Source organism: Cryptomeria japonica, chromosome 7 (assembly GCF_030272615.1).
Source record: "Cryptomeria japonica chromosome 7, Sugi_1.0, whole genome shotgun sequence".
NCBI classification, from domain to species: Eukaryota; Viridiplantae; Streptophyta; class Pinopsida; order Cupressales; family Cupressaceae; genus Cryptomeria; species Cryptomeria japonica.
The window spans coordinates 15,613,916-15,634,165 of record NC_081411.1 but is presented as its reverse complement, the minus strand read 5'-3'; the positions used below and the strand labels follow the sequence as shown (position 1 = coordinate 15,634,165).

Sequence of the window (20,250 nt, the reverse complement as noted above, 5' to 3'; positions counted from 1 at the left end):
TTCAATCTCAAGCCAAGCCTGCTGCCACAATTTAGTTTTAAAGCTGCTATAGAAAAGACGGGAGGACTATATATTTGTAGCTACAGGATTAGGGTAAGGTCCTGTTGTGAGGTATTCACACATCGGCCCATTTGCAAATGGGGACCCCCCACTTTTCGCTTTCTAGGGTTAGCTCTTTTAGTTTTGTTGTTGGTTGTTTTAGTGTCTTAGCCTTTACATTTGAGGGATTGAGTTTCTCAAAGGTCATCAAGCTAGGTGGCCAGGAGATCAGGTCAATTGAGTGATTAGGGGTTATTTAGATCATTCCTAGGGTTTTAAAGTATTATCCGGTCACGCTTCAAGTTGCTAAATTAAATCTTGGTTGAATGCATAGTGTCCTCCTAAGTCCTATCCCTTACATCAAGGTCGAAGCGAACTCGCCTTAGAAGTCTGGAATGTCATCCTGATCCTGAAATGGCTTGAAATTTGGGTGTCTAGAATGTCATCCTAATCCTAAAATGCCCTGAAATTTGACTAAGTCTAGAAATTTGAAGGATCTTCCAAAAACTAGATTTCGCATTATAACTCCTGGAGGTCCGAAACCACTCTCAAACATCTTGACAATATATATGGAATATAACTTAAAGTATAAGTGGCATTTCCTTATACCTTTTCTACTTAAATTTTATATTGCATATATGAATCTTGACAGAAAGACTAACTTGTCAAACAACTTCCTACCTTGACCTTATCATTTTCGCTCCCGTACCTTGCCAAGGGTCAAGAGCGAATTTTGTCTTTAGGTCCCGTACCTTGCCAAGGGTCCATAGCGAAAATTCCATTTTAGGGCCTATCCTTGGAGAGGACACAGAGCAAATTCATCATTTTGGACATGTCCTTGCAAAGGACAGTGAGTGAAATTTTCCATCTTGACCTTGTCCTTACCTTGGTCCAAAAGTGAATTGCACTTTGAGTCTTGTCCTTACTAAGGACATAGAGCAAAATCTTCCTTTAGATCATAGAGCAAGTTTTCAGTTATAAGGTTTGTCCTCACCATGGTCATTGAGCGAGTTTTACCTATTTTGACCTTGTCCTCGCTGAGGGTCTAGAGCGATCTGCTGATGGTTATTGAGCAAATTTTGTTTTCATGGTTGTCCTTAGAAAAGTCATTGAGCGAACCTAATCATGTCCTTAGACAGGTCTGAGAGCGAAATTTACAATTTAGGGCTTGTCCTTAGGAAGGACATAGAGCGAACTCTCTTATGAGTCTTGTCCTTGGGCTCGACACACAGCGAAATTTACATTTTGGGTCCTTAGAAAGGTTTTGGAGCAAAAATTGTCATATAGGGCCCGTCCTTCCAAAGGACGTGGAGCGAAATTGTCACCTTGCCTTGTCCTTGCTAAGGGTCCAAAGCGAACTTGAATATGTATCTTGGAGAAGTCATAAAGCAAACTTTGTCTAGAATCATGAGCGTACCTTTCTAAGGACACACAGCAAAATTTACATTTTGGGTCCTATCCTTAGAAAGGTTTTGGAGCGAAAATTGTCATATAGGGCCCGTCCTTCCAAAGGACGTGGAGCAAAATTGTCACCTTGCCTTGTCCTTGCTGAGGGTCCTAAGCGAACTTGAATATGTATCTTGGAGAAGTCATAAAGCAAACTCTGTCTAGAATCATGAGCGTACCTTGCCAAGGTCTTGGAACGAACAGCATTATAGGTCCTGTCCTTGGAGAGGACACAAAGCAAAATGCATTTTAGGTCCTGACCTTAGGCCAGTCAGAGAGTGAACTACTTGTTTTAGACCTTGATCGATCAAATCAAATGATGCAATTTGATTTCGATCTTGTCCTTAGCAAGGTCAAAAGCGAATTTATTATAGGTCTTGTCCCTAAGGCGGTCATGGAGCGGATTTAATCATTTTGGGTTTGTCCTTGGAAAGGATATAGAGCGAGATGCTTATCTTGATCTTAACCACTCAAATAACATGCAGCAAATTGATAGGAACATGCTTTATAAAGGTCAGCCAGCGAACTTTATTATAGGTCCCGTCCTTGGCAAGAACATAGAGCGATTGCATGAGATCCAAAGTGAAATTCAACAAAACAAGTATTTTGGCACCTAAACAAATTCGAAATTTCAAATTGCTAAGAAGAGATCAAGTCGGCCAGCACTTTGAAAGTTATTTTTATTCATACTAAATCAGGTCGGCCTTGTATCTTTATCCTAGATCGCATATAACAGGAGGTCAAATCAATCATTCTAAGCATCAATTCAAACATTTTTCTCTCCATCCATGGCAGGTCAGCGAATTATTCCAGCAGGACAAGGAATTTCATCAGCATATTTGCAAATTTCATCCTGCCTATAGACGAAATTCATTATTGAGGGTGCAGGTCTGATGTCTTGAAATGGCGAATTTACCATTTAAGTATTGAGGAAAAGCGAATTTACTCAGCTAAGAGGCCTATCAACAAGCAAATTCATCTTTAGACGGCCTAGGTTTGCCCTAGGGTATTCAAATTACCCAATGAACTTATTGATTGCAATCATTCAAAATCAGAGATTGTGTCAAGTTAAGAGATTATATAAGCTATATATCATATGAGTTTGATACTGTACTTGCTTTGTTTTGCAGATATAAAAGGGAAGATCATGCAACCACCATAAGGCAAGAGACACAAGCAAGGATGGAGGGATGACTCGATCATGACAAACACTTCCTATCATCACTATGCAACACCAAGGACAAGATACAAGGGGACTACTTTAAGAAGCTTCGTCAACATCAAGAACACCTCAAATGCATGAAGAAGACTCAAAGTACTACTAAGTTGAAAAACTTCAAGTGTTCAACAATTGCAAGCAATAGCGGGTTATCTTCAAGGTTTTCATCGACATGGAGAGATCATAAGATGGCAAAGGAGAGATCGTGCAATCACTCCAAGAAACACGAGTAAGGATGGAAGAAAGACTTAGCTACATCAATACTTCCCAACACCACTACTTTGAGCGAGCTAGATAATGTTGAGTATCAAGAGATATCTCTCAACATCCCTGCATGGTGACAAGTCAACTCTACAAGTGCAAGTTGAAGCGGCGTCCTAATCATCATCCTAGTCACCACTCACCAATCAGGGAAGGTCTACCTCTACATGTCTTGATTCAATGTACCTGACCCATCAGTGATGGCACAAGCTCCAATGTACCTACCCCTGACATCTATTGGTTCACATTCATGGAATGTAATTTTCTCATTGGCTAAGGAGAGTTTGTTGTAACAAACCCTAATTAGGGTTTTCATTGTAAAATCCTGGCCATTGATCTCAAATTGATCCGAGTCGTTGAATTGTATTAAGAGCACTATAAAAGGCTCAAGCTCTTGATTTGTAATAGTAAATAGTTAATAGTTAATAGTTGGAGAATAACTAATAGTTAGGAAAGAATAGAATAGCAATTAGAATAGAAGTAGATTTGGAGAGGGAAGAATTGTTGGTATGACTTGTAAATGAGATACTCTTTTCATTGAAGTTATGGTGAAATTTGTTATTTCAACAAGCCTCATGGTTCTACTTCTCAATTTATTTTCATGTTGATTAGATTGAATGGAAGAAGTTGTTGAATGTATTTATGTGGAATCCACTTAGTCCATACACACTAGCCTCTTGCTGATTGTGAGAGTGCCTTGTGTGGTCAACTGGAATAAAATGAGCTTAATCTCGAATCATCCTACACTCATTGTTTATGCATTAACTTGAATGGTGATCAATGTTTGGCGGTATTGGTTTGAACATCTTTGAAACATCCTTAGAAGATTGCACTGAGCTTGTGTCAAATTGTTCAAGTTGATGGTGAGACGTAGCTTGGTAGGATTCCACCTATTCATTTATCTATCTTCTTACATTCTTAGGATTAGACTGGACTCTCTCAAACCCTACCTCTTTTGCTCTTTTTAATCTTCCAATTGAGTAGATAGGACTTAAGTTCCAGCAAATCAAGCATTCAGGCATTCGAATGTAAGTCCCCTTGTGATTCCAGCATAATCACATCAAACCAACAGAGCTTATCCACACGTAGTGACCCTATTGAGTAGATAGGACTTAAGTTCCAGCAAATCAAGCATTCAGGCATTCGAATGTAAGTCCCCTTGTGATTCCAGCATAATCACATCAAACCAACAGAGCTTATCCACACGTAGTGACCCTACATTCATGAACCTTGGAATCTTTTTTAGGTGATCCTTAAGCGAATCTTCAGCATCCAAAAGATTTTGTTCAAGAGAGGATAAGATACTTATGGTATTTTATTTTGTGTTCGCATGTGCGTAAAAAACACATCAACAGGTCCCATGGAGGGGAGCTTCCTAAAAAATTTCAATGGGTGCTGCTAAGATTTTTTACGAATATTTTAATGCTGGTGGTCCCATGATTTAGTAGTCCTGATCAACTTAAAAGTTTAATTTCTAAAATTTAGGGCATTGCAAATAAAAAATTATTAAATGAACACCATTTTCTTTGTTTTGTTATTTTTCTGGTGGGAATTTAAAATAGAAACTAATTGACAAGCGGCAGAAAAAATCCCTAAGCTGGTGAGGCAATTTCTAACCCCACCCCAATTGCACCTGCTGAAATATGCAGTCCTAAAATGTAGGGGCTTCTATTTTTCAGGAAAAGATTCCAAATTATCCTGTAGCATAAATTTTTTTGATTTATTAGACCTCCTGCTCCATGAAAATAGATCCCGAAGCCCCCCTCATGGGACCTTACCCTTACTATATTTTTGCCACAGGAACTCTGCATTTTCTGCTACAAGAACTGTTTATTTGTTGTGACAAAACCTATGTATGCTGCTACAAGAAGACATGTTTTGTTTTATAGTGCTTAATGCCATGGTAATAACTTTTATTCTTGAGGCTGCCAAAGGACTGTCATGTGTTGGATTGCATCAGAAACTACCACAAGAAGACTGTGCATACTGCTACAGGACTGCATTTCTGGCATTGAAGGACAGTATGTACATATGCTACAGGAGGACTGCAAATATGTTTTGTTTTGGATTGATTTTACCATATTTCAATGCTGCAACAGGAAACTTTAAATGCTGCTACAAATATTAATGTTGAAGTTGAATATTATGCTAAGAAGATAAAGTGATTAATAGTAATTAATGCAATAACTATTTTATAGAGGAACGTCTCTCCTTTTCTAATTGTGGTGACAATGGGGTTGTTCAAGTTATTTTCTAATAACTATTATTGCTAAAACAAGAAATATCAATTTAGATATTCTTCCTATATTATGTTGTAGGTTTATCTCACATGGCAACTAATCTTTGAAAGGATGTGCCTTTTATTTTGCCCTTCTATATTTGAGCAGCAATTGTTGGCCGAGTTTTATAACACATAGCAGCAGATTAAATAAATTTGTTCCTTCTATTTTTCTATTTTGGGAAGTTAATTTTTCCTTTTGGCTGATACTTTTAAGCTTCTTTTCCTTGTTTGTTGGGCCATGATGTTCCAACTGACATGTCTTCAGTCATTTTCTTCAGGTGGCTAACATTTCATTGGCCTTATCTTGGCTATTCAAATTGATGATGAGCAACTGGATTAGTGGCTGTACGGTATTCTATTGCTGAAGCTTTTAGTAACAGCGTGGGAATATTTCCATGAAGTATTTTATTATCCTCTGATTTTTGTGATTCATCTTTCTGCTTGTCCTTGGCTGTTACTTGCATTTGGAGGCTACACGAGTTGTCCCTAGGCCATGTGGCTATTTATGGTCTTCACCATGATCAATTCCATTAATCTTGGTGATCATTACAACTCTCCAAGGTATCCACTGGAATATTTTCATCTCCTTGGCTGGAATATTTCCATCTCCCAAAGATTTAGAGAGATTTTTCATAAGAGAGAGAAGAGAGAAGACTCTCTCTCTGTTCAGCACAGAATGCAGAAAGGAAGCTAACAGTTAGTGACCTCTATTAGAGGAATGAAAACCCTTTAAGGGTGAAGATTGTGATAAGAAAAGGGTTGTGTGAAGCCTTGTAGTGAAAGAGGCGGGCTGCAGGAAGTGAAATCAGCTTCTATAGTATTGTGTGCTTTTACAAGCATGTTGTAATAAGCTGCAGGAAAATAAAATAAAAAGCATGTTATTATAAGCATATAGTAATAAGCATGTTACAATTTGCTTCCATTGTGCGTGGGCTTGTGTGGGATGTGAGTGTAGGCTGCTAGATTGGATAGTCCTTCATAAGACCCCTTGGTAACTAACATCTTCATTGCTTCATCTGTCAACATCTCAGCTTACTAGGATTCTGATTCTGGTTAGAAGCCACTATAAACCTACCTATTCTCAGTAAAGCCCAGCTGAGGTGAGGGAAACTCCCAGGAGCATAGGATTCAAACAGCCAACCTCTAACTAGCAAGCACTCAGTAGCTGCCAATTGGTCTATAACGATTCTGATTCTGGTTAGTAGCCACTATAAACCTGCCTATTCTCAGTAAAGTCCACCTGAAGTGAGGAAAACTCCCAGGGGGCATAGGATTCAAACTGCCAACCACTAACTAGCAAGCACTCAGTAGCTGCCAATTGGTCTATAACCATGCCCTTAGGACATAAATTTGAAATTCCTAGTAAAATTCTGCAAATTCTTCTTGCTGGTGCCAAAGAAGGCAGTTACATAGTACAGCCACAAGTTCTACCAACATCCAGTCTGACAAATATCTAACAAATATAAAAATAAAAATGTGCAACAGCAGCCATGCCCTTAGGACATAAATTTGAAATTCCTAGTAAAATTCTGCAAATTCTTCTTGCTGGTGCCAAAGAAGGCAGTTACATAGTACAGCCACAAGTTCTACCAACATCCAGTCCGACAAATATCTAGCAAATATAAAAATAAAAATGTGCAACAGCTGCAGTTAAAGTCTCAATCCTAGAAAATATTTATTAATATAGTTATTGATATTAACGACTTGACACACTCAAAGAGTATAGTAAATTTACGGTAACTCTTTCAAGCAGGATTTGAAAAACTAAAGGTATTTATCCATTTTCTTGGCAGAAATTCTTAATAGCATCAGCTTCAACACTAAAACCAAATGCAAGTTTAACACTGAGAGATGTATTCTTAATAAGTGGCTAAACTGATGATACGTCCAAGTTGTTAGAGAAGACAAGTAGAAAACACTTACCCAATTGTCAGCATGAACTCATAACAAATGATAACAAAGAATCTCAAAGTGATTCAACCTGCTACAGATATATTTCACTCTAAATACTAGCTTCAATATCCAATTGTTCTCTTGAACAAATGAAATATCAGAAGCCAAAAAGATGTTTTATCAGATTGAAGACCACTGAATACAATCAATCAAGCACGTATTCCAATTATTGGGCAGCTAAATTTTATTAGTAATTGAGTTAACAGGGCCACATATTTGTTTTCTAGTAAGTCAAAACGTGTTCATCAAAAAGGCCGTAACAGAGAGGAATATCACCTTTTGTATGCCAGACATGTCCTCTACCCATTTGCGGTCTCCATGGTCATCTGCAGATACGGTGGACAAATCACCAGCATCTGAACCATCACTTTCACCAGAACGCTCTGATGAATCTTCATTTTTATTGTATGGTGATTCAGTAGAACTTCCCTCATTGGCCGTCTTAAGCCCACTTTTATTTGGAGTATTGCCATTGCAAACCGTCTCCAGATCAGATTCACGATTGCTTCCAGCCCTTACACTATTAATAGATTTGACATAGTTTCTATTAACCTCTGCATAGCAATGATTTCTATCACCTGGTACAGAATTTGCTGTCTTTTCATCAGGAATCTTCTTGGAAAACAAATTTGAAGACGCGGATCGGCTCTGATCTTTGCCATTATTAAGATTAATCTGTGTCTGTAAAACATTTCCTGTTCTGATTGCTGAAGGAAGCCTTCCTTTCGAAGTCGGTCGCCGAGGCAATGTAGGAGGGGCATTACTGGATCGATAATCGTACTTATTGATTGAATCGACGAGCATTTCCTCCATTAAACTGAGCTTTCGCTCAATTGGGACATCCATAGTTTTCATCATTTATACTGTTTTTCAACTCCAAATGAGTGAAAACGTTCAGATTGTTAGTTTTATTTGAAAGTAGGAAAGCCAGCTCGATTTCCCCTGTTCCACACAAATTGTCAACAATCATTTGCTATTCTTTTCCGTTTCAGTAAAAACCAAAACTCCCTTTGCTAAATATAGCCTCATAGAAGATTCAGCACACCCAGACGGACGCACAGCGTTCCTGCGGTCAAACAGAGGCGACAGGAAATTATTCACCGTTTCATAGTTCATTTGATTTTTTGTTCATTCTATACCTACCCTATCCAGAAAATTCTTTCAGATTTTGCTTCCCTTTTACTATACATTTTGAGAGATTTCCCTATCTAAGCATAGGAAACATCAACTACCGATATATAACCTACCAAACGACACAGCCAAATGTCAAGCAATATACGAAAACAAAAGATAAAAATCTGCAATTTCCGAACAAGGCAGAATCAGACAGCGGAGACCTTCTAAGTACACAAAAAATTACAGTCAAAACCTCGGGACACTGGAAATGTACCGTTTCAGTGCGATGTTACGCGAAACTAAGACCATAGCAAGTCGCACGGTTCAAATTTACAATCTGCACATTAAAACAGCGAATATAAGAGATAAAGGCTTTAAAATTCTACACATCGCAAAAAAAAAAATTACAGAAGTCGTCTCAAAATTTCCAAAATGCAAAGCTGAACTTGGGAAAAAACACAAAACGCCCAAATTACGCTCAAAAAATCATTTGCACAATAATATTAGCGCCTGAAACCTGAGAAGAAAAACAGAGAAGCTGAAAATGACGAAAATCGTCTTCCTCCTGTCAGAAAGGTTACAAATAGATTAAGATTTTCTTCAGAGAGTTTCATATTACAGTAAAATGTCTAATTAGACAATCCTGGTAAATAAACTCGCAAAGACGGCCGAAATATTTGAGGATTAGTTTCAGGTTCGATTCCCGATACGGCCAATGTAGAGCCCTAGTTGCATAAATTTAGTGTCCACAAAAAGTGTATTATTGAGCGGTTGCAACACTAATGTGCTGCGCGCTCCATTCTAACCATATCCACGACAGCGCAATTTACCCTTTGTCTACGTGTAATTAACTGAAGAACATATAGGTTTTCGTGCAAGGAGCGGGATTTCAACCTGAAACGTAATTTTTTCACAATGTTTACGTGTAGATAATCAGGGTAGCTACAGCCAGCATCAACTACTCGAATCAATTAACGGCATGGTTGAGTGGTTTGTATTCCTTATGGAGGAGTACGGGGATTCGAACATGTGACCTGTTCGTTACAGGCCGAATGCTGAGCTCTGCCACGTCTGACCCTGTCTCCGACGTGGACCCCTTCGTCGAATTAAGTAGACGGCAGACTTTCTCGTGTTTACCCTCCGATGCGAGAAACCTGCTCCCTTTTTAAGCCTCCACTATACCCAAGAGCGCGGAGCCTGATCACGGGCTCGGTAATCAGTGCGCATCTCGACTTTCCCAACGGGCAAATAGCCGACCTTTTTTTAACTTTTGGCTGCACCGTTAAACCTTACGCATCTGTCCAGCCGATCCACCGTTGAATCCATTTGATGTGCGTCCTATTTAACCAGAGAACGACAGCAGCTAGCAGACGAACTATCTGCTCAAAAAGCCTGCAGGCCTGAATTGTTAAAGGGCACGCAGCTTTTTAATTTCCAACGACAAATTCTAACCATTTTCCTTTTTTTATCATATTACGTGTGTCGAACGTGCGAGATATTTAACGTTGGAGACGAAGTCAGCACAGTACAAGTTTTGCGCCGTATTCGACGGGAAAAAGTCGTAAATGAAATTATTTTTTATTTGACCGTATTTTGAAATATTGTAACTATTTATTATTTTTAATGTTCCGCAACGGTCATATTTTTTTATTTACCTTGTTAGCTCCCAAGTAGTAATTCAAAGCAAACGATGGGATTTGGTTTCACTTTATTCAGCTCCGTAATGATGAATAAATTAGCCGTTTAGGGTGCCCTATCTTTTTCAGTTGAACATTATATATAATGCTTTTTTAAGTTGAATATTCTACATGAATGCATGTGAGTGTAATTTGTTCAAACATGAATCTAGGTGCATCTCCTAGAGATTCAAGGACTTTGAAATAGAGCCTTTTGGGGTGCCTTTTTTCAATTGAATAATGGTCTTCCATGTGCTTCTCCATGGTACAATACTATTTGGTTGACATTCTTGTGAGGAATGACACTATAGATATAGTGTAGTTTATTAAATCTATCATTTGAACCATGTTCAGCTACATCTTAGTTATGAGAGGTACATTTGACCAAGAATACACTTCATTAGTTTGGCAAAGTTTAAATATTTGTGGTCTATTATTAGGATAAAGGATAGAGAGTAGAAATCTATATAAAAAATATGTGATCTATTATTAGGATAAAGGATAGAGAATAGAAATATAAATGAAAATTGTATAAAAATTTTGTTAGTAAAAAAATGATATAGTATTTTTTATTTTTTTAAAAAATCGATGATTGGTTATAGAGTGTGATATGTAACATTGATGCAAAAAATATATACAATTGAATCCAAAAATTACAACAAGATTGATATAACATTTGTTCTTTCTAATTATGGCTCATTAAGCGTGACTCGAAACATTGATGAAAAAACATACACAGTTTTTATCACGAATTATGAAAAATTTATAATTTCACAAATTATGAAAAAATTATACCGTCTATGATAGAGATTGTGAATAGATCTTTGTATATATAAGATCTATATAATATAGATTGATTAATTAGAGGTTGTAATAAGTAAATAAATTAATTGAATTAATGGAGTTTTTAGTAAAACTATTAAGAAATGTAATAAAATATTAAATAATTATAAAAAATAAACAAGAAGGTTGAGGTATTTAATTCTATGTTTAAAGGAAAAGAATAATTATAAATTATGTTGAATTTGATATGTTTTAAGACTAAAAAATGGCCTTCCTCGTTAGTATTATTTTTCAAAATAAGATTTTTAACCAATTTTTGTGGAAGTTCAAGTCTACAAGTCTAGGCCTCTTTTCAATTATGAATCTAATATTTTAAATTTCCCATTTCACCTAATTTGTTATTGTCTCTTTTAATATTAGGATTAGTAATATTTAAGAATAACTTCAAAAGTTTTTTTTTTCAAATTCCAACAAACTAGTTCTCCCAAGTAAGTTCTAGAAGGGACTAGCTTTAAAGTCATGCAAAGCATTGTTAAACAAGCAATGCATATAAATGCTCTATGACAAATATCTAGAAATATATTTATACTTCTTGTAGGTGCTTGAATTGAAGTGTTCTTACCAATGCTCCTTTATATTAGAATGATATTTGAACAAAGCTTGCGAACCAAATGAATGTAATAGAATTCTTTTAAATACAAGGATATAAAAATAAACCACACAAAATGTTCAACTCATAATGACTAGTGAAATAAGTAGAAGTCGATCAAATTTAAAATTGAATTTTGAAATGTTAAAGGTCAAATTCATAAGTGTGGGATCAAGTATACAAACATGGGATCAATCTATCTAAATATGAGAGAAAATTAATTCAAATCTTGTCATTATGCTTCTAAAACACATAAGAAGTTGATATTCTAAGTTATGCTTTAAAATTTATGATCAAAATAACATAGAATTAACTATCTTTTAGTTGTCATAATCAACTAGGTGTATTTATTTATGTTATTTTCAAATTCAAAGATTTTATAAATTGAGGATGCGATAAATTTGAATTTGTAGACACTTAAAAATAATTATTTTTAATTTCCTCACATAATTAATTAATTATGTTAACTCAAATTCTCCTCAATATTAATTAATTAAAATTAATATTGGCACTATAATATGTGACTAATTTATTTAATAAATCAATCCCTTTCTCTATTCTTCTAAAGGTTGAATCCTCATAAATCTTCCTCTTAGCTAATTAATTTCAATTAGTTAGTTAACCCACATGAATCCTCCAAATCATCTTCCTAATTTATCATTAACCTAATAAAGTCTTCTAGAAACTCCCTAAACCCACTTAACATTATTCTTCTAATTTTTAATTCCTCCACTCATTCTCTCTCCTGGTCAAATCCTCCTACAAATCCCATCCCACCTAATTCTTCCTCTAATCCCCTCCTAATGAGTTGCTAGTGGCTAATCATCATGATTAGCCACAAAGTCAACCCCTTTGTCCCTTCCATTCAACTACTAGCTTTTAATGCTCTTTTCCTAGGTGAATGTGAGATTTTCAAAGTCTCACAATCCTCTAGGCATCTCCTCTCCCAAGGAATTTTTAATTCCTTCTCATTCCTCTAATCCCCATGATTATCCCTTTTTGGAGAATTTTTAATTCCTCCTCTCCATTCTTCAAGGAATGCCACATCCCTTGCTCCTCTCAAGTCACATTGGGAAGTCTTCCCAATGCACCTTGCTCTTCTCAAGGTACCTTGGGAAGCCTTCCCAATGCACCTTGTGGAGTGTGGAGACAAGAAATGCCTTTAAGACACATCTCTTGGTCTCCACACCCTCTCTTGGACCTTGTGTGAGCTCACAAGCAATCCTAGCCCTTCATCTTGGATCCATCCTAACCATCCATTCTTTCTCTCCTCTTCCTATCAATTGAGGACTCCATCCCTTCATTCATCATCTCCAAGCTTAGTAATCTTATGCTGCCCTTTTGAGCCTAGGAAAATCATCTTAGCATCCTTACCATGTCAAAATCATACCTCACCCACACTTAATCATCTCATCCATATCGTCCTCCAAAATCCATTTCATATTGTGCACAATATTGGAGAGTCGTCCACATCAAGTGGAGCATCATCCAAGGGCGCCTTCACTTCATCAAGCTTCATTCGAAGGAGAAGGCAAATGGGGATAGGAGAAAGAGAAAGGATTGAACCTAACTTCACACATAATATTTCATAATTTGTTGTAATGCAGTTGCATTAATATATTCTCCTAAAATAGACACAAAATTAAATGGGTACATGTATTTCACTGTTATATTTTTTCTCCCACTTTGAGATTCATTTGAATCCCAAAATTGTCATGTATGTCAAAGTAGTACTTAGCACTCAAAAACATGCATGTAGGGTAAATGTTTAAAAAAAAAAAAATTACTTAGCAACATAGTTGAAAATCCAAAAATTACTTAGCAGCATTGATATGGACTATGGAAATCTCATGCTTATAATTGATACCCTTCATGGGAGGGAATTGTTACAGAAATGGTAATACAAGAAATTCACACAGTCAAATCCAGAAATTAGTTAGCAACATTGATATGGATTGTGGAAATATCATGCTTCTAATTGATACCCTTCATGGGAGGGAATTGTTACACAAATGGTAATACAAAAAATTCACACAGTCAAATCCAAAAATTAGTTAGCAACATTGATATGGACTGTGGAAATCTCATGCTTTTGATTGATACCCTTCATGGGAAGGAATTGTTACACAAATGGTAATACAAAAATTTCACTCAGTCAAATCTAGAATTTACTTAGCAACATTGATATGGACTGTGGAAATCTCATGCTTCTAATTGATACCCTTCATGGGAGGGAATTGTTACACAAATGGTAATACAAAAAATTCACACAGTCAAATCTAGAAATTAGTTAGCAACATTGATATGGACTGTGGAAATCTCATGCTTCTAATTGATACCCTTCATGGGAAGGAATTGTTACACAAATGGTAATACAAAAAATTCACTCACTCAAATCTAGAAATTACTTAGCAACATTGATATGGATTGTGGAAATCTCATGCTTCTAATTGATACCCTTCAAGGGAGGGAATTGTTACACAAATGGTAATACAAAAAAATCACATAGTCAAATCTAGAAATTACTTAGCAACATTGATATAGGTTGTGGAAATCCCATGATTCTAATTGATACATGGGAGGGAATTATTACACAAATGGTAATACAAAAAATTCACATGGTCAAATCTAGAAATTACTTAGCAACAATAATAAAATAATCAATTCCATATAAAGTAATGGACCCCAATGAACGACATCATGTAATGCCATCGCTTGGCATGTGTGCTCCATGGGGACAAGCAAAATGATGGAAAATATGCAATTAGTAGCTTATATCATGCAAGTACAAATAAAGATAACTACAAGCTAAATATCAATTGTCATTGATCATGAAAGTGAGAGGATCAAGATAGTAGTGTTAGAAAAATACACTTATAAGAAGAGTGCCAATGCTCCACCTAGTGTGACAACCATAAAATAACATGACGTATTGGGTATTGTAATGTTGTAGCTTGTGATAATGTTCTATCTAGATAAAGTGATGATTCTCTATGTAGGCACATATAACTATCTACAATATCAACATAAGAGTGACAATAATTAAATATGCCCCTCACTTAAATAGTTGCATCCATCATGTGTAAGGAATTAGAGGAGAAGGGGAATAGTACATAGGAATAAATTTAATATAAGAATGATCATATAAGCATGTACAATTTAATTATTAGGTTAATGTGGCACTAACCTTGCAATCCTAAGACATTTTTTATATGTCTCAATTTTCCTTAGAATGGATTGGACACCTAGGGGACATGAGGAACTAGGCCATAAACCTGACACCACATTTAGCAAAGCAAATCACAATGATTGATTTTGTACAACTTATGTTTATTTTGTATGTGGTTGACCTAACTGAGTGTTTTAGTGAACAAGTTGATATAAATTGATATGTGAATGTGTGAATTATTGTGTGGATTGATTGAAGATGACGTAGAAGAATATTTGTAAAAGCAAAAGTGTGAATATTAGTTTGTGATGTGTTTATGAGAAGGTTATCCTACTCAATTCAATTCATATTTTCTTTGTGCTTTCTAGAAGATAGTGAGTCCTCTTGGTAGCTTGTGCATATATGTATCTTTCCCTACAATTGAGAGCCTCAATATTGTAAGTCCTTTGTATCTTGGCCTAGAGCAGTAAGCTTGAGTCTACAACTCCATTGTATCTTTCCCTAAGGTTATGCCCCTTAGCTTACAAGTCCGCATCAACAACAATGAGCTTCCTTGGTCTAAAGCCTAAACTTTGTGTTTAGTTATTTATATAGCGAGTGCGATTCTCACCAATTTTTTTCCCACATTGGGTTTTCCACGTATAATTCCAATTCTCATGTGTTTGGTGTTTGTTGTTTCATCTTTCATTGATGTTTAGTTGGTTGATGATAATTGATAATTACTTGTGATTAAATTAGTTTAAGGATTTGGTCAAGACTAATCCACCCTCTCCCCCCCCCCCCCCATCTCAGTCTTGTGGTGTGTTCAACAATATTTATTTGAAGTCTTAGTACTAAATCAAGAGAATAGTTTATGCCAAATTCACCACAATCCACAAGCTTGTGTTTTTATATGCATTGGGACTATTTAAAATAATAATATATAAATCATAAAATTTGGAAGGGCAAGTTTTCTTTTCCGTCTAGAAATATAGTTCCATTTTTTTTTACTCATACATTGTAAGTTATATTATATGTTATAAAGTTCATTTTACCTAAAGAAGAAACACCTAGTTGGTTCATTCATTCAACTTTATCTTCATATAGAAAACAATAATGATGTAATCAATTAGGAATTAATTTATTCTTATCATATTGATTCCCTCTTGTCATATTGGATGCTTATCTTTGGCATTGTTTCTTCTTGAGGGGAGGAATGTTGTTTGATGATCATTGACCATCTTCTACATCCAGTTTGGAGCATCTGCCATTGGCGCACAATCTACATTGAGGGGGGCTACTTGGTCTCTCTTATTCTCTCTTATGGGCAAGGAATTTTTCCTCACATGGGGTTTTCTCCTCCTCATTCTTCATTGAGATTATTTTGTATCTTCATATCTCTTTTGGGGAGAAGTTGTTTCCCACTGATTTTTATCGTTTTCTCTATTTGTGAGAGATTGTTTTCCATTTGTACATGGGTATCTAACATGGCCTAGTTGTTGGGACCCAACTTGCATTGTTTGTATTTGTGTACATTATACGTGAGTTGCATTTAGGGGGGTGGAGGGTGTTGGTGTAATTAATATGTTATACCTTGTATGTTCTTCACCTGGGTTCTAATTACACCTTTTACTTAAATTTACATATGGATCACATAGGATATTTCCACCTTTAGTAGACTTATCATGTTATCACTTTGCGCTTTTAGTGGTTTTACCATATTATTACTTTTCCACCTTATGTGGGTGATAAGTTATCATGTTATGTATCATGTCATAAGATTAAGACACTTTTCATGATCTCATGTCGTCGTATGTTTCACCTTGGCCTATTTAACCATGGGGTCTCCTATGCACATTAATTGATTATATTGCATTATTCATATGAATATAATTTATTCTTGTCATATTGATTCCCTCTTGTTATTGTGCTTTCCATTAGGCCTCTAGATCTTGGGTGGCTATCTTCATAACCAAATCATATTATAAGATTGATGCCTTCAAACAAGTGGTAGAAAATTCAAATTTGTGACCTCTAAAATGGAATAAATGTTCCCTGTCATAGGTAACTACTATATGAAAACCAATCACTTGTACATTTGAATATGTTATTTATGAAAAATTCTACAAGGCAATCCTCCACATCACCATGAACACAACACCTTCATCTTTTGGTATCTCATTTCTCAATGACATATTAATTTATCACTACTATATTCTTATTTTTGATTGAAATTACATTAATATTTCTAGTCATGCATTCCAAACCATCAAAATATATTTTTTATGCCCCCACTAATGAAAATATTTTTTTGATAAATCCCACTAATGAAAATACTGTATTCTAACATGTACTATCAATTCGAAATGAACCTATAACTCCACACATAGATTTAATGGTCCAAAGTAAGCAAAAATTAGAAATTCAAACCCTTTACCTTTTCAATACAAAAAAACAAGATCAAAATGGATCAAATATGTGGCAATTTATTTAAAATATGTCTCCATATACATCTAGGTGAAAATAAATCTTATTGAACCATAATTTAAAAAAAAAATAGTATGAAAAATAATGAACAAATGGAGTGAAAAAAGATAAAAATAGTAAACAATATGGAAAAGAGGGGATAAACCAAATAAAATATCATGTCATAGGCTTGTGTGTGGTTTGCATTGTATTAATATTGATAAACTGTAAGAATGATGGCTACGAAAAATATTGGCTATTATATATAATTGTCACCTCATTATCATTGTATGAATTAATTTGAATAAGGAAGGACAAATGAATGGAAGAAAAATAAAGAGCTATAGAAACACTCTAATATCATATTGAAATTTAGACACAAAGAATGTCCCTATCAAAAACCACAATTAATCAATCATCTTCAACACATTTCAACATTATTACATTCAAGTGCTTTATAAATTCATTTGACCTAATAACCACCTAACAACTAACTAGAATAAGTAATATTTTATAAACTTGTGTTATTATTATATCATCACTTATATTATTTAATAGTCTATGTTAAGCACTAATTCTTAATAGTTTTTTTTATTTGCATTTAAATGTACAATTACTATTGAATAGAAGGTTAGATTTAGTTTAGACCTGGAAGAATCTTTTCTCTATGTAAACACCTAAAAATGTCTCATTGATCATGTACTAATTATTCATCTAATTGATTAAATAGTTCTTTAATTATTTAATTAAATTAATTAATCTTATTCATCTAAATTCATATTTCTTCATAACATTATTAATTATCCTATTTCAATTTCTATCCTATTCGATTAATCATTTAAACCTTCTCTTAATATTAATTAAATATTTATTATTTAAATTAATTATGTTGTAATACCTTTAATTGAACAATCTTTATTATTTAATTAAATTCAATTTCTAAAATAATTAAATAGTTTCTTTAAATTATTTAATTAACTAATTTATTCTTCGAATTCAAATTCCAAATCCCCAAATTCTAATTTCATTTTATTTCATTAATTAGACTTCTAATTTCATTAATTCTCCAGATTCATATTCTTCTAATTTCATTAATTCTTTAACTTCAAATTCAAATTCATATTCTTCCATTTTTTTCTAATTTCAAATACATGTGCATGGTTTCAAAAATCAAATTGAATTCCAAAGTCAAGTTCTAAATATATTCAAATAACAAATTGAATTTAAAATAAATTCAATATTTGAATTAAATCTCATGCAAAGATTATATTAAAAATCAAAGTCACACTGCAAGCACATGCTAAATTAATTAATTCATTATCTTTTCAATCTCTATTTCTATCTCCCACTTTGTTTTTTTCCAAAAAGCTTTCAATCAGTTAACTATTCCATCTATTTTAATTGATTATTTCAATTAATTGATTAATTGCATCATTCTTCAATTATCCTCCAATCATTTTTTTTTCATCTTTCAATCAACTTTTTTCTCAATCAGTTAACTCAATTAACTATTCAATCTATTTTGTTTCACCTCCAAATCAGCAGTTCAACCAGCAATCAACATGTGAGTTCACTTAAGTTCCACCTCTTGATCAATTTGTTTCACCTCTCAATCAATCCTCTCCAATAATCTATAAATTCATCATTCAATCTTCATTTTCAAAAAATTACGAACTTCAAATCTTTGTGTCAATTGCAAGTTACCAGTGTAATATCTGAGAGTCACCATACCACAAAGAAGAGAAGAACAATGGAAGTCATGATGCATAATAGGGAGTTTTATATTGTTTAATTTGATTGTACTATGCATCTATTTCATTGGTTTATATTTAAATTACTAGAATAGGAATTCGTGATTTTCCTTATTATTTTTGGTTAAGCAATTTGATGATTTTAAGCATACGATATTTTGGTGAACCTGACATGAACAATAGCTAATTAACCCTCTGTTTTTTGTGTGTGATTTTTCAAGATCGTACGGATTTTCAATTTTTTTGTAGGTTTTGTACAAATTTCAAAGGTGGAATTAAACATCACGCAATCATGCAAACATCATCGCACAATCGCATAGATAGAATTATGCATTCGGCCTGTCAGGGTCAAACATTCGTGTCAATTCCTTCACGCATTCGCCTAGATATAATTACGCATTTGTCATTCATATTTAGGCATTCTGTTTGTTTTGTTTTCATGTTTTCTAATCCTATGTTATGTCTAAATTTTGTATTAAATTCTACAAATTTGATTTTTTTTAATCCTTAGATGATGCTTTCAGTATAACATCTCATGGCACATAAGGTAAAATTTAAGATTTCAAGTGTTCGAAGAACAACATAACAAAGGAGGTAAGCCTGACATTACCAACAGATTCTAAAGACAGAAAAAAGGATACAAGACCTAGAAGACTAACAAGTCATTGACAAATACAACAACCAAGTTCTATCATACAGAGTGAAATATGACTTGATTAATATAGAATGGTTGATGAGAGATCTGACTAGGGCCTCACAGTCCCTTTTGTAGGTTTCTGGTGAAGTTTAGGGTTTTTGTATATTTTTTTTAATTGTCTATTTAGCTATCACACATTCGTCATGTTAGGTCAACGCATTCACCTTGTCAATTTAACGCATTTGGCAAGTCATCATTACACAATTGTGTAGATATCATTACACATTCATTTTGTTAAGATCATGCATCCGTTTAATAAGTAGTTTGGCTTTCTATTTTTTGGTTTTTCTATGTGTTTTCTGGTTATTGATTCCCTGTTTGCAGCGTGTAGCGAAATTACAAAGAAGGCTTGATCATCCCAGATTATTTTGAAAACCATTAACAATTTGTTTGCAGGATCCTTTAGGGTTAAATCACTTTTGGATTTTTGGTCTAAATTTTACATGCATTGTCTCACACTTCAACTTGGTGCTTAAAATTGATTTTGGGATTAAAGTTGACATGCATGATCTCACACTTCAGCTTGGTGCTTAAAATTAATTTTGGGTTTAAAATTGGCATGCATGATCTCACACTTCAGCTTGGTGCTTAAAATAAATCTGGGTTTAAAATTGACATGCATGATCTCACATTTCACTTTAGTGTTTTAAAATAGACATGCACATGCGTATCTCACACCTCAGTTTGGGCTTTAAAATTGACGTGAATCTGGCTTATGAATAGAATAAATCATACATTGCAATATTTAAGGGAAAAAGAACTTTT

At 34.5% G+C, this 20,250-nt stretch overlaps 1 protein-coding gene across 4 annotated transcripts in view; it reads right to left on the bottom strand.

The window, feature by feature from the left end:
• Positions 1 to 9,199, bottom strand: part of LOC131037135 (myosin-3) — a 134,550-nt gene extending 125,351 nt beyond the window's left edge. The window contains exons 1-3 of one of the 4 annotated variants that reach the window (XM_057969177.2): positions 8,833 to 9,199; positions 8,590 to 8,652; positions 7,476 to 8,265 (exon numbers count right to left, since the gene is read on the bottom strand). In XM_057969177.2, the coding sequence (XP_057825160.1) occupies positions 7,476 to 8,057 (582 nt within the window). In that variant the 5' untranslated portion in view covers positions 8,058 to 8,265; positions 8,590 to 8,652; positions 8,833 to 9,199. Of the gene's footprint in view, positions 1 to 7,475; positions 8,266 to 8,342; positions 8,362 to 8,589; positions 8,653 to 8,832 lie in introns of those variants that run through there. The other 3 variants (XM_057969179.2, XM_057969180.2, XM_057969178.1) reach the window with 3 other exon arrangements.
• Positions 9,200 to 20,250: the final 11,051 nt, after the last annotated feature.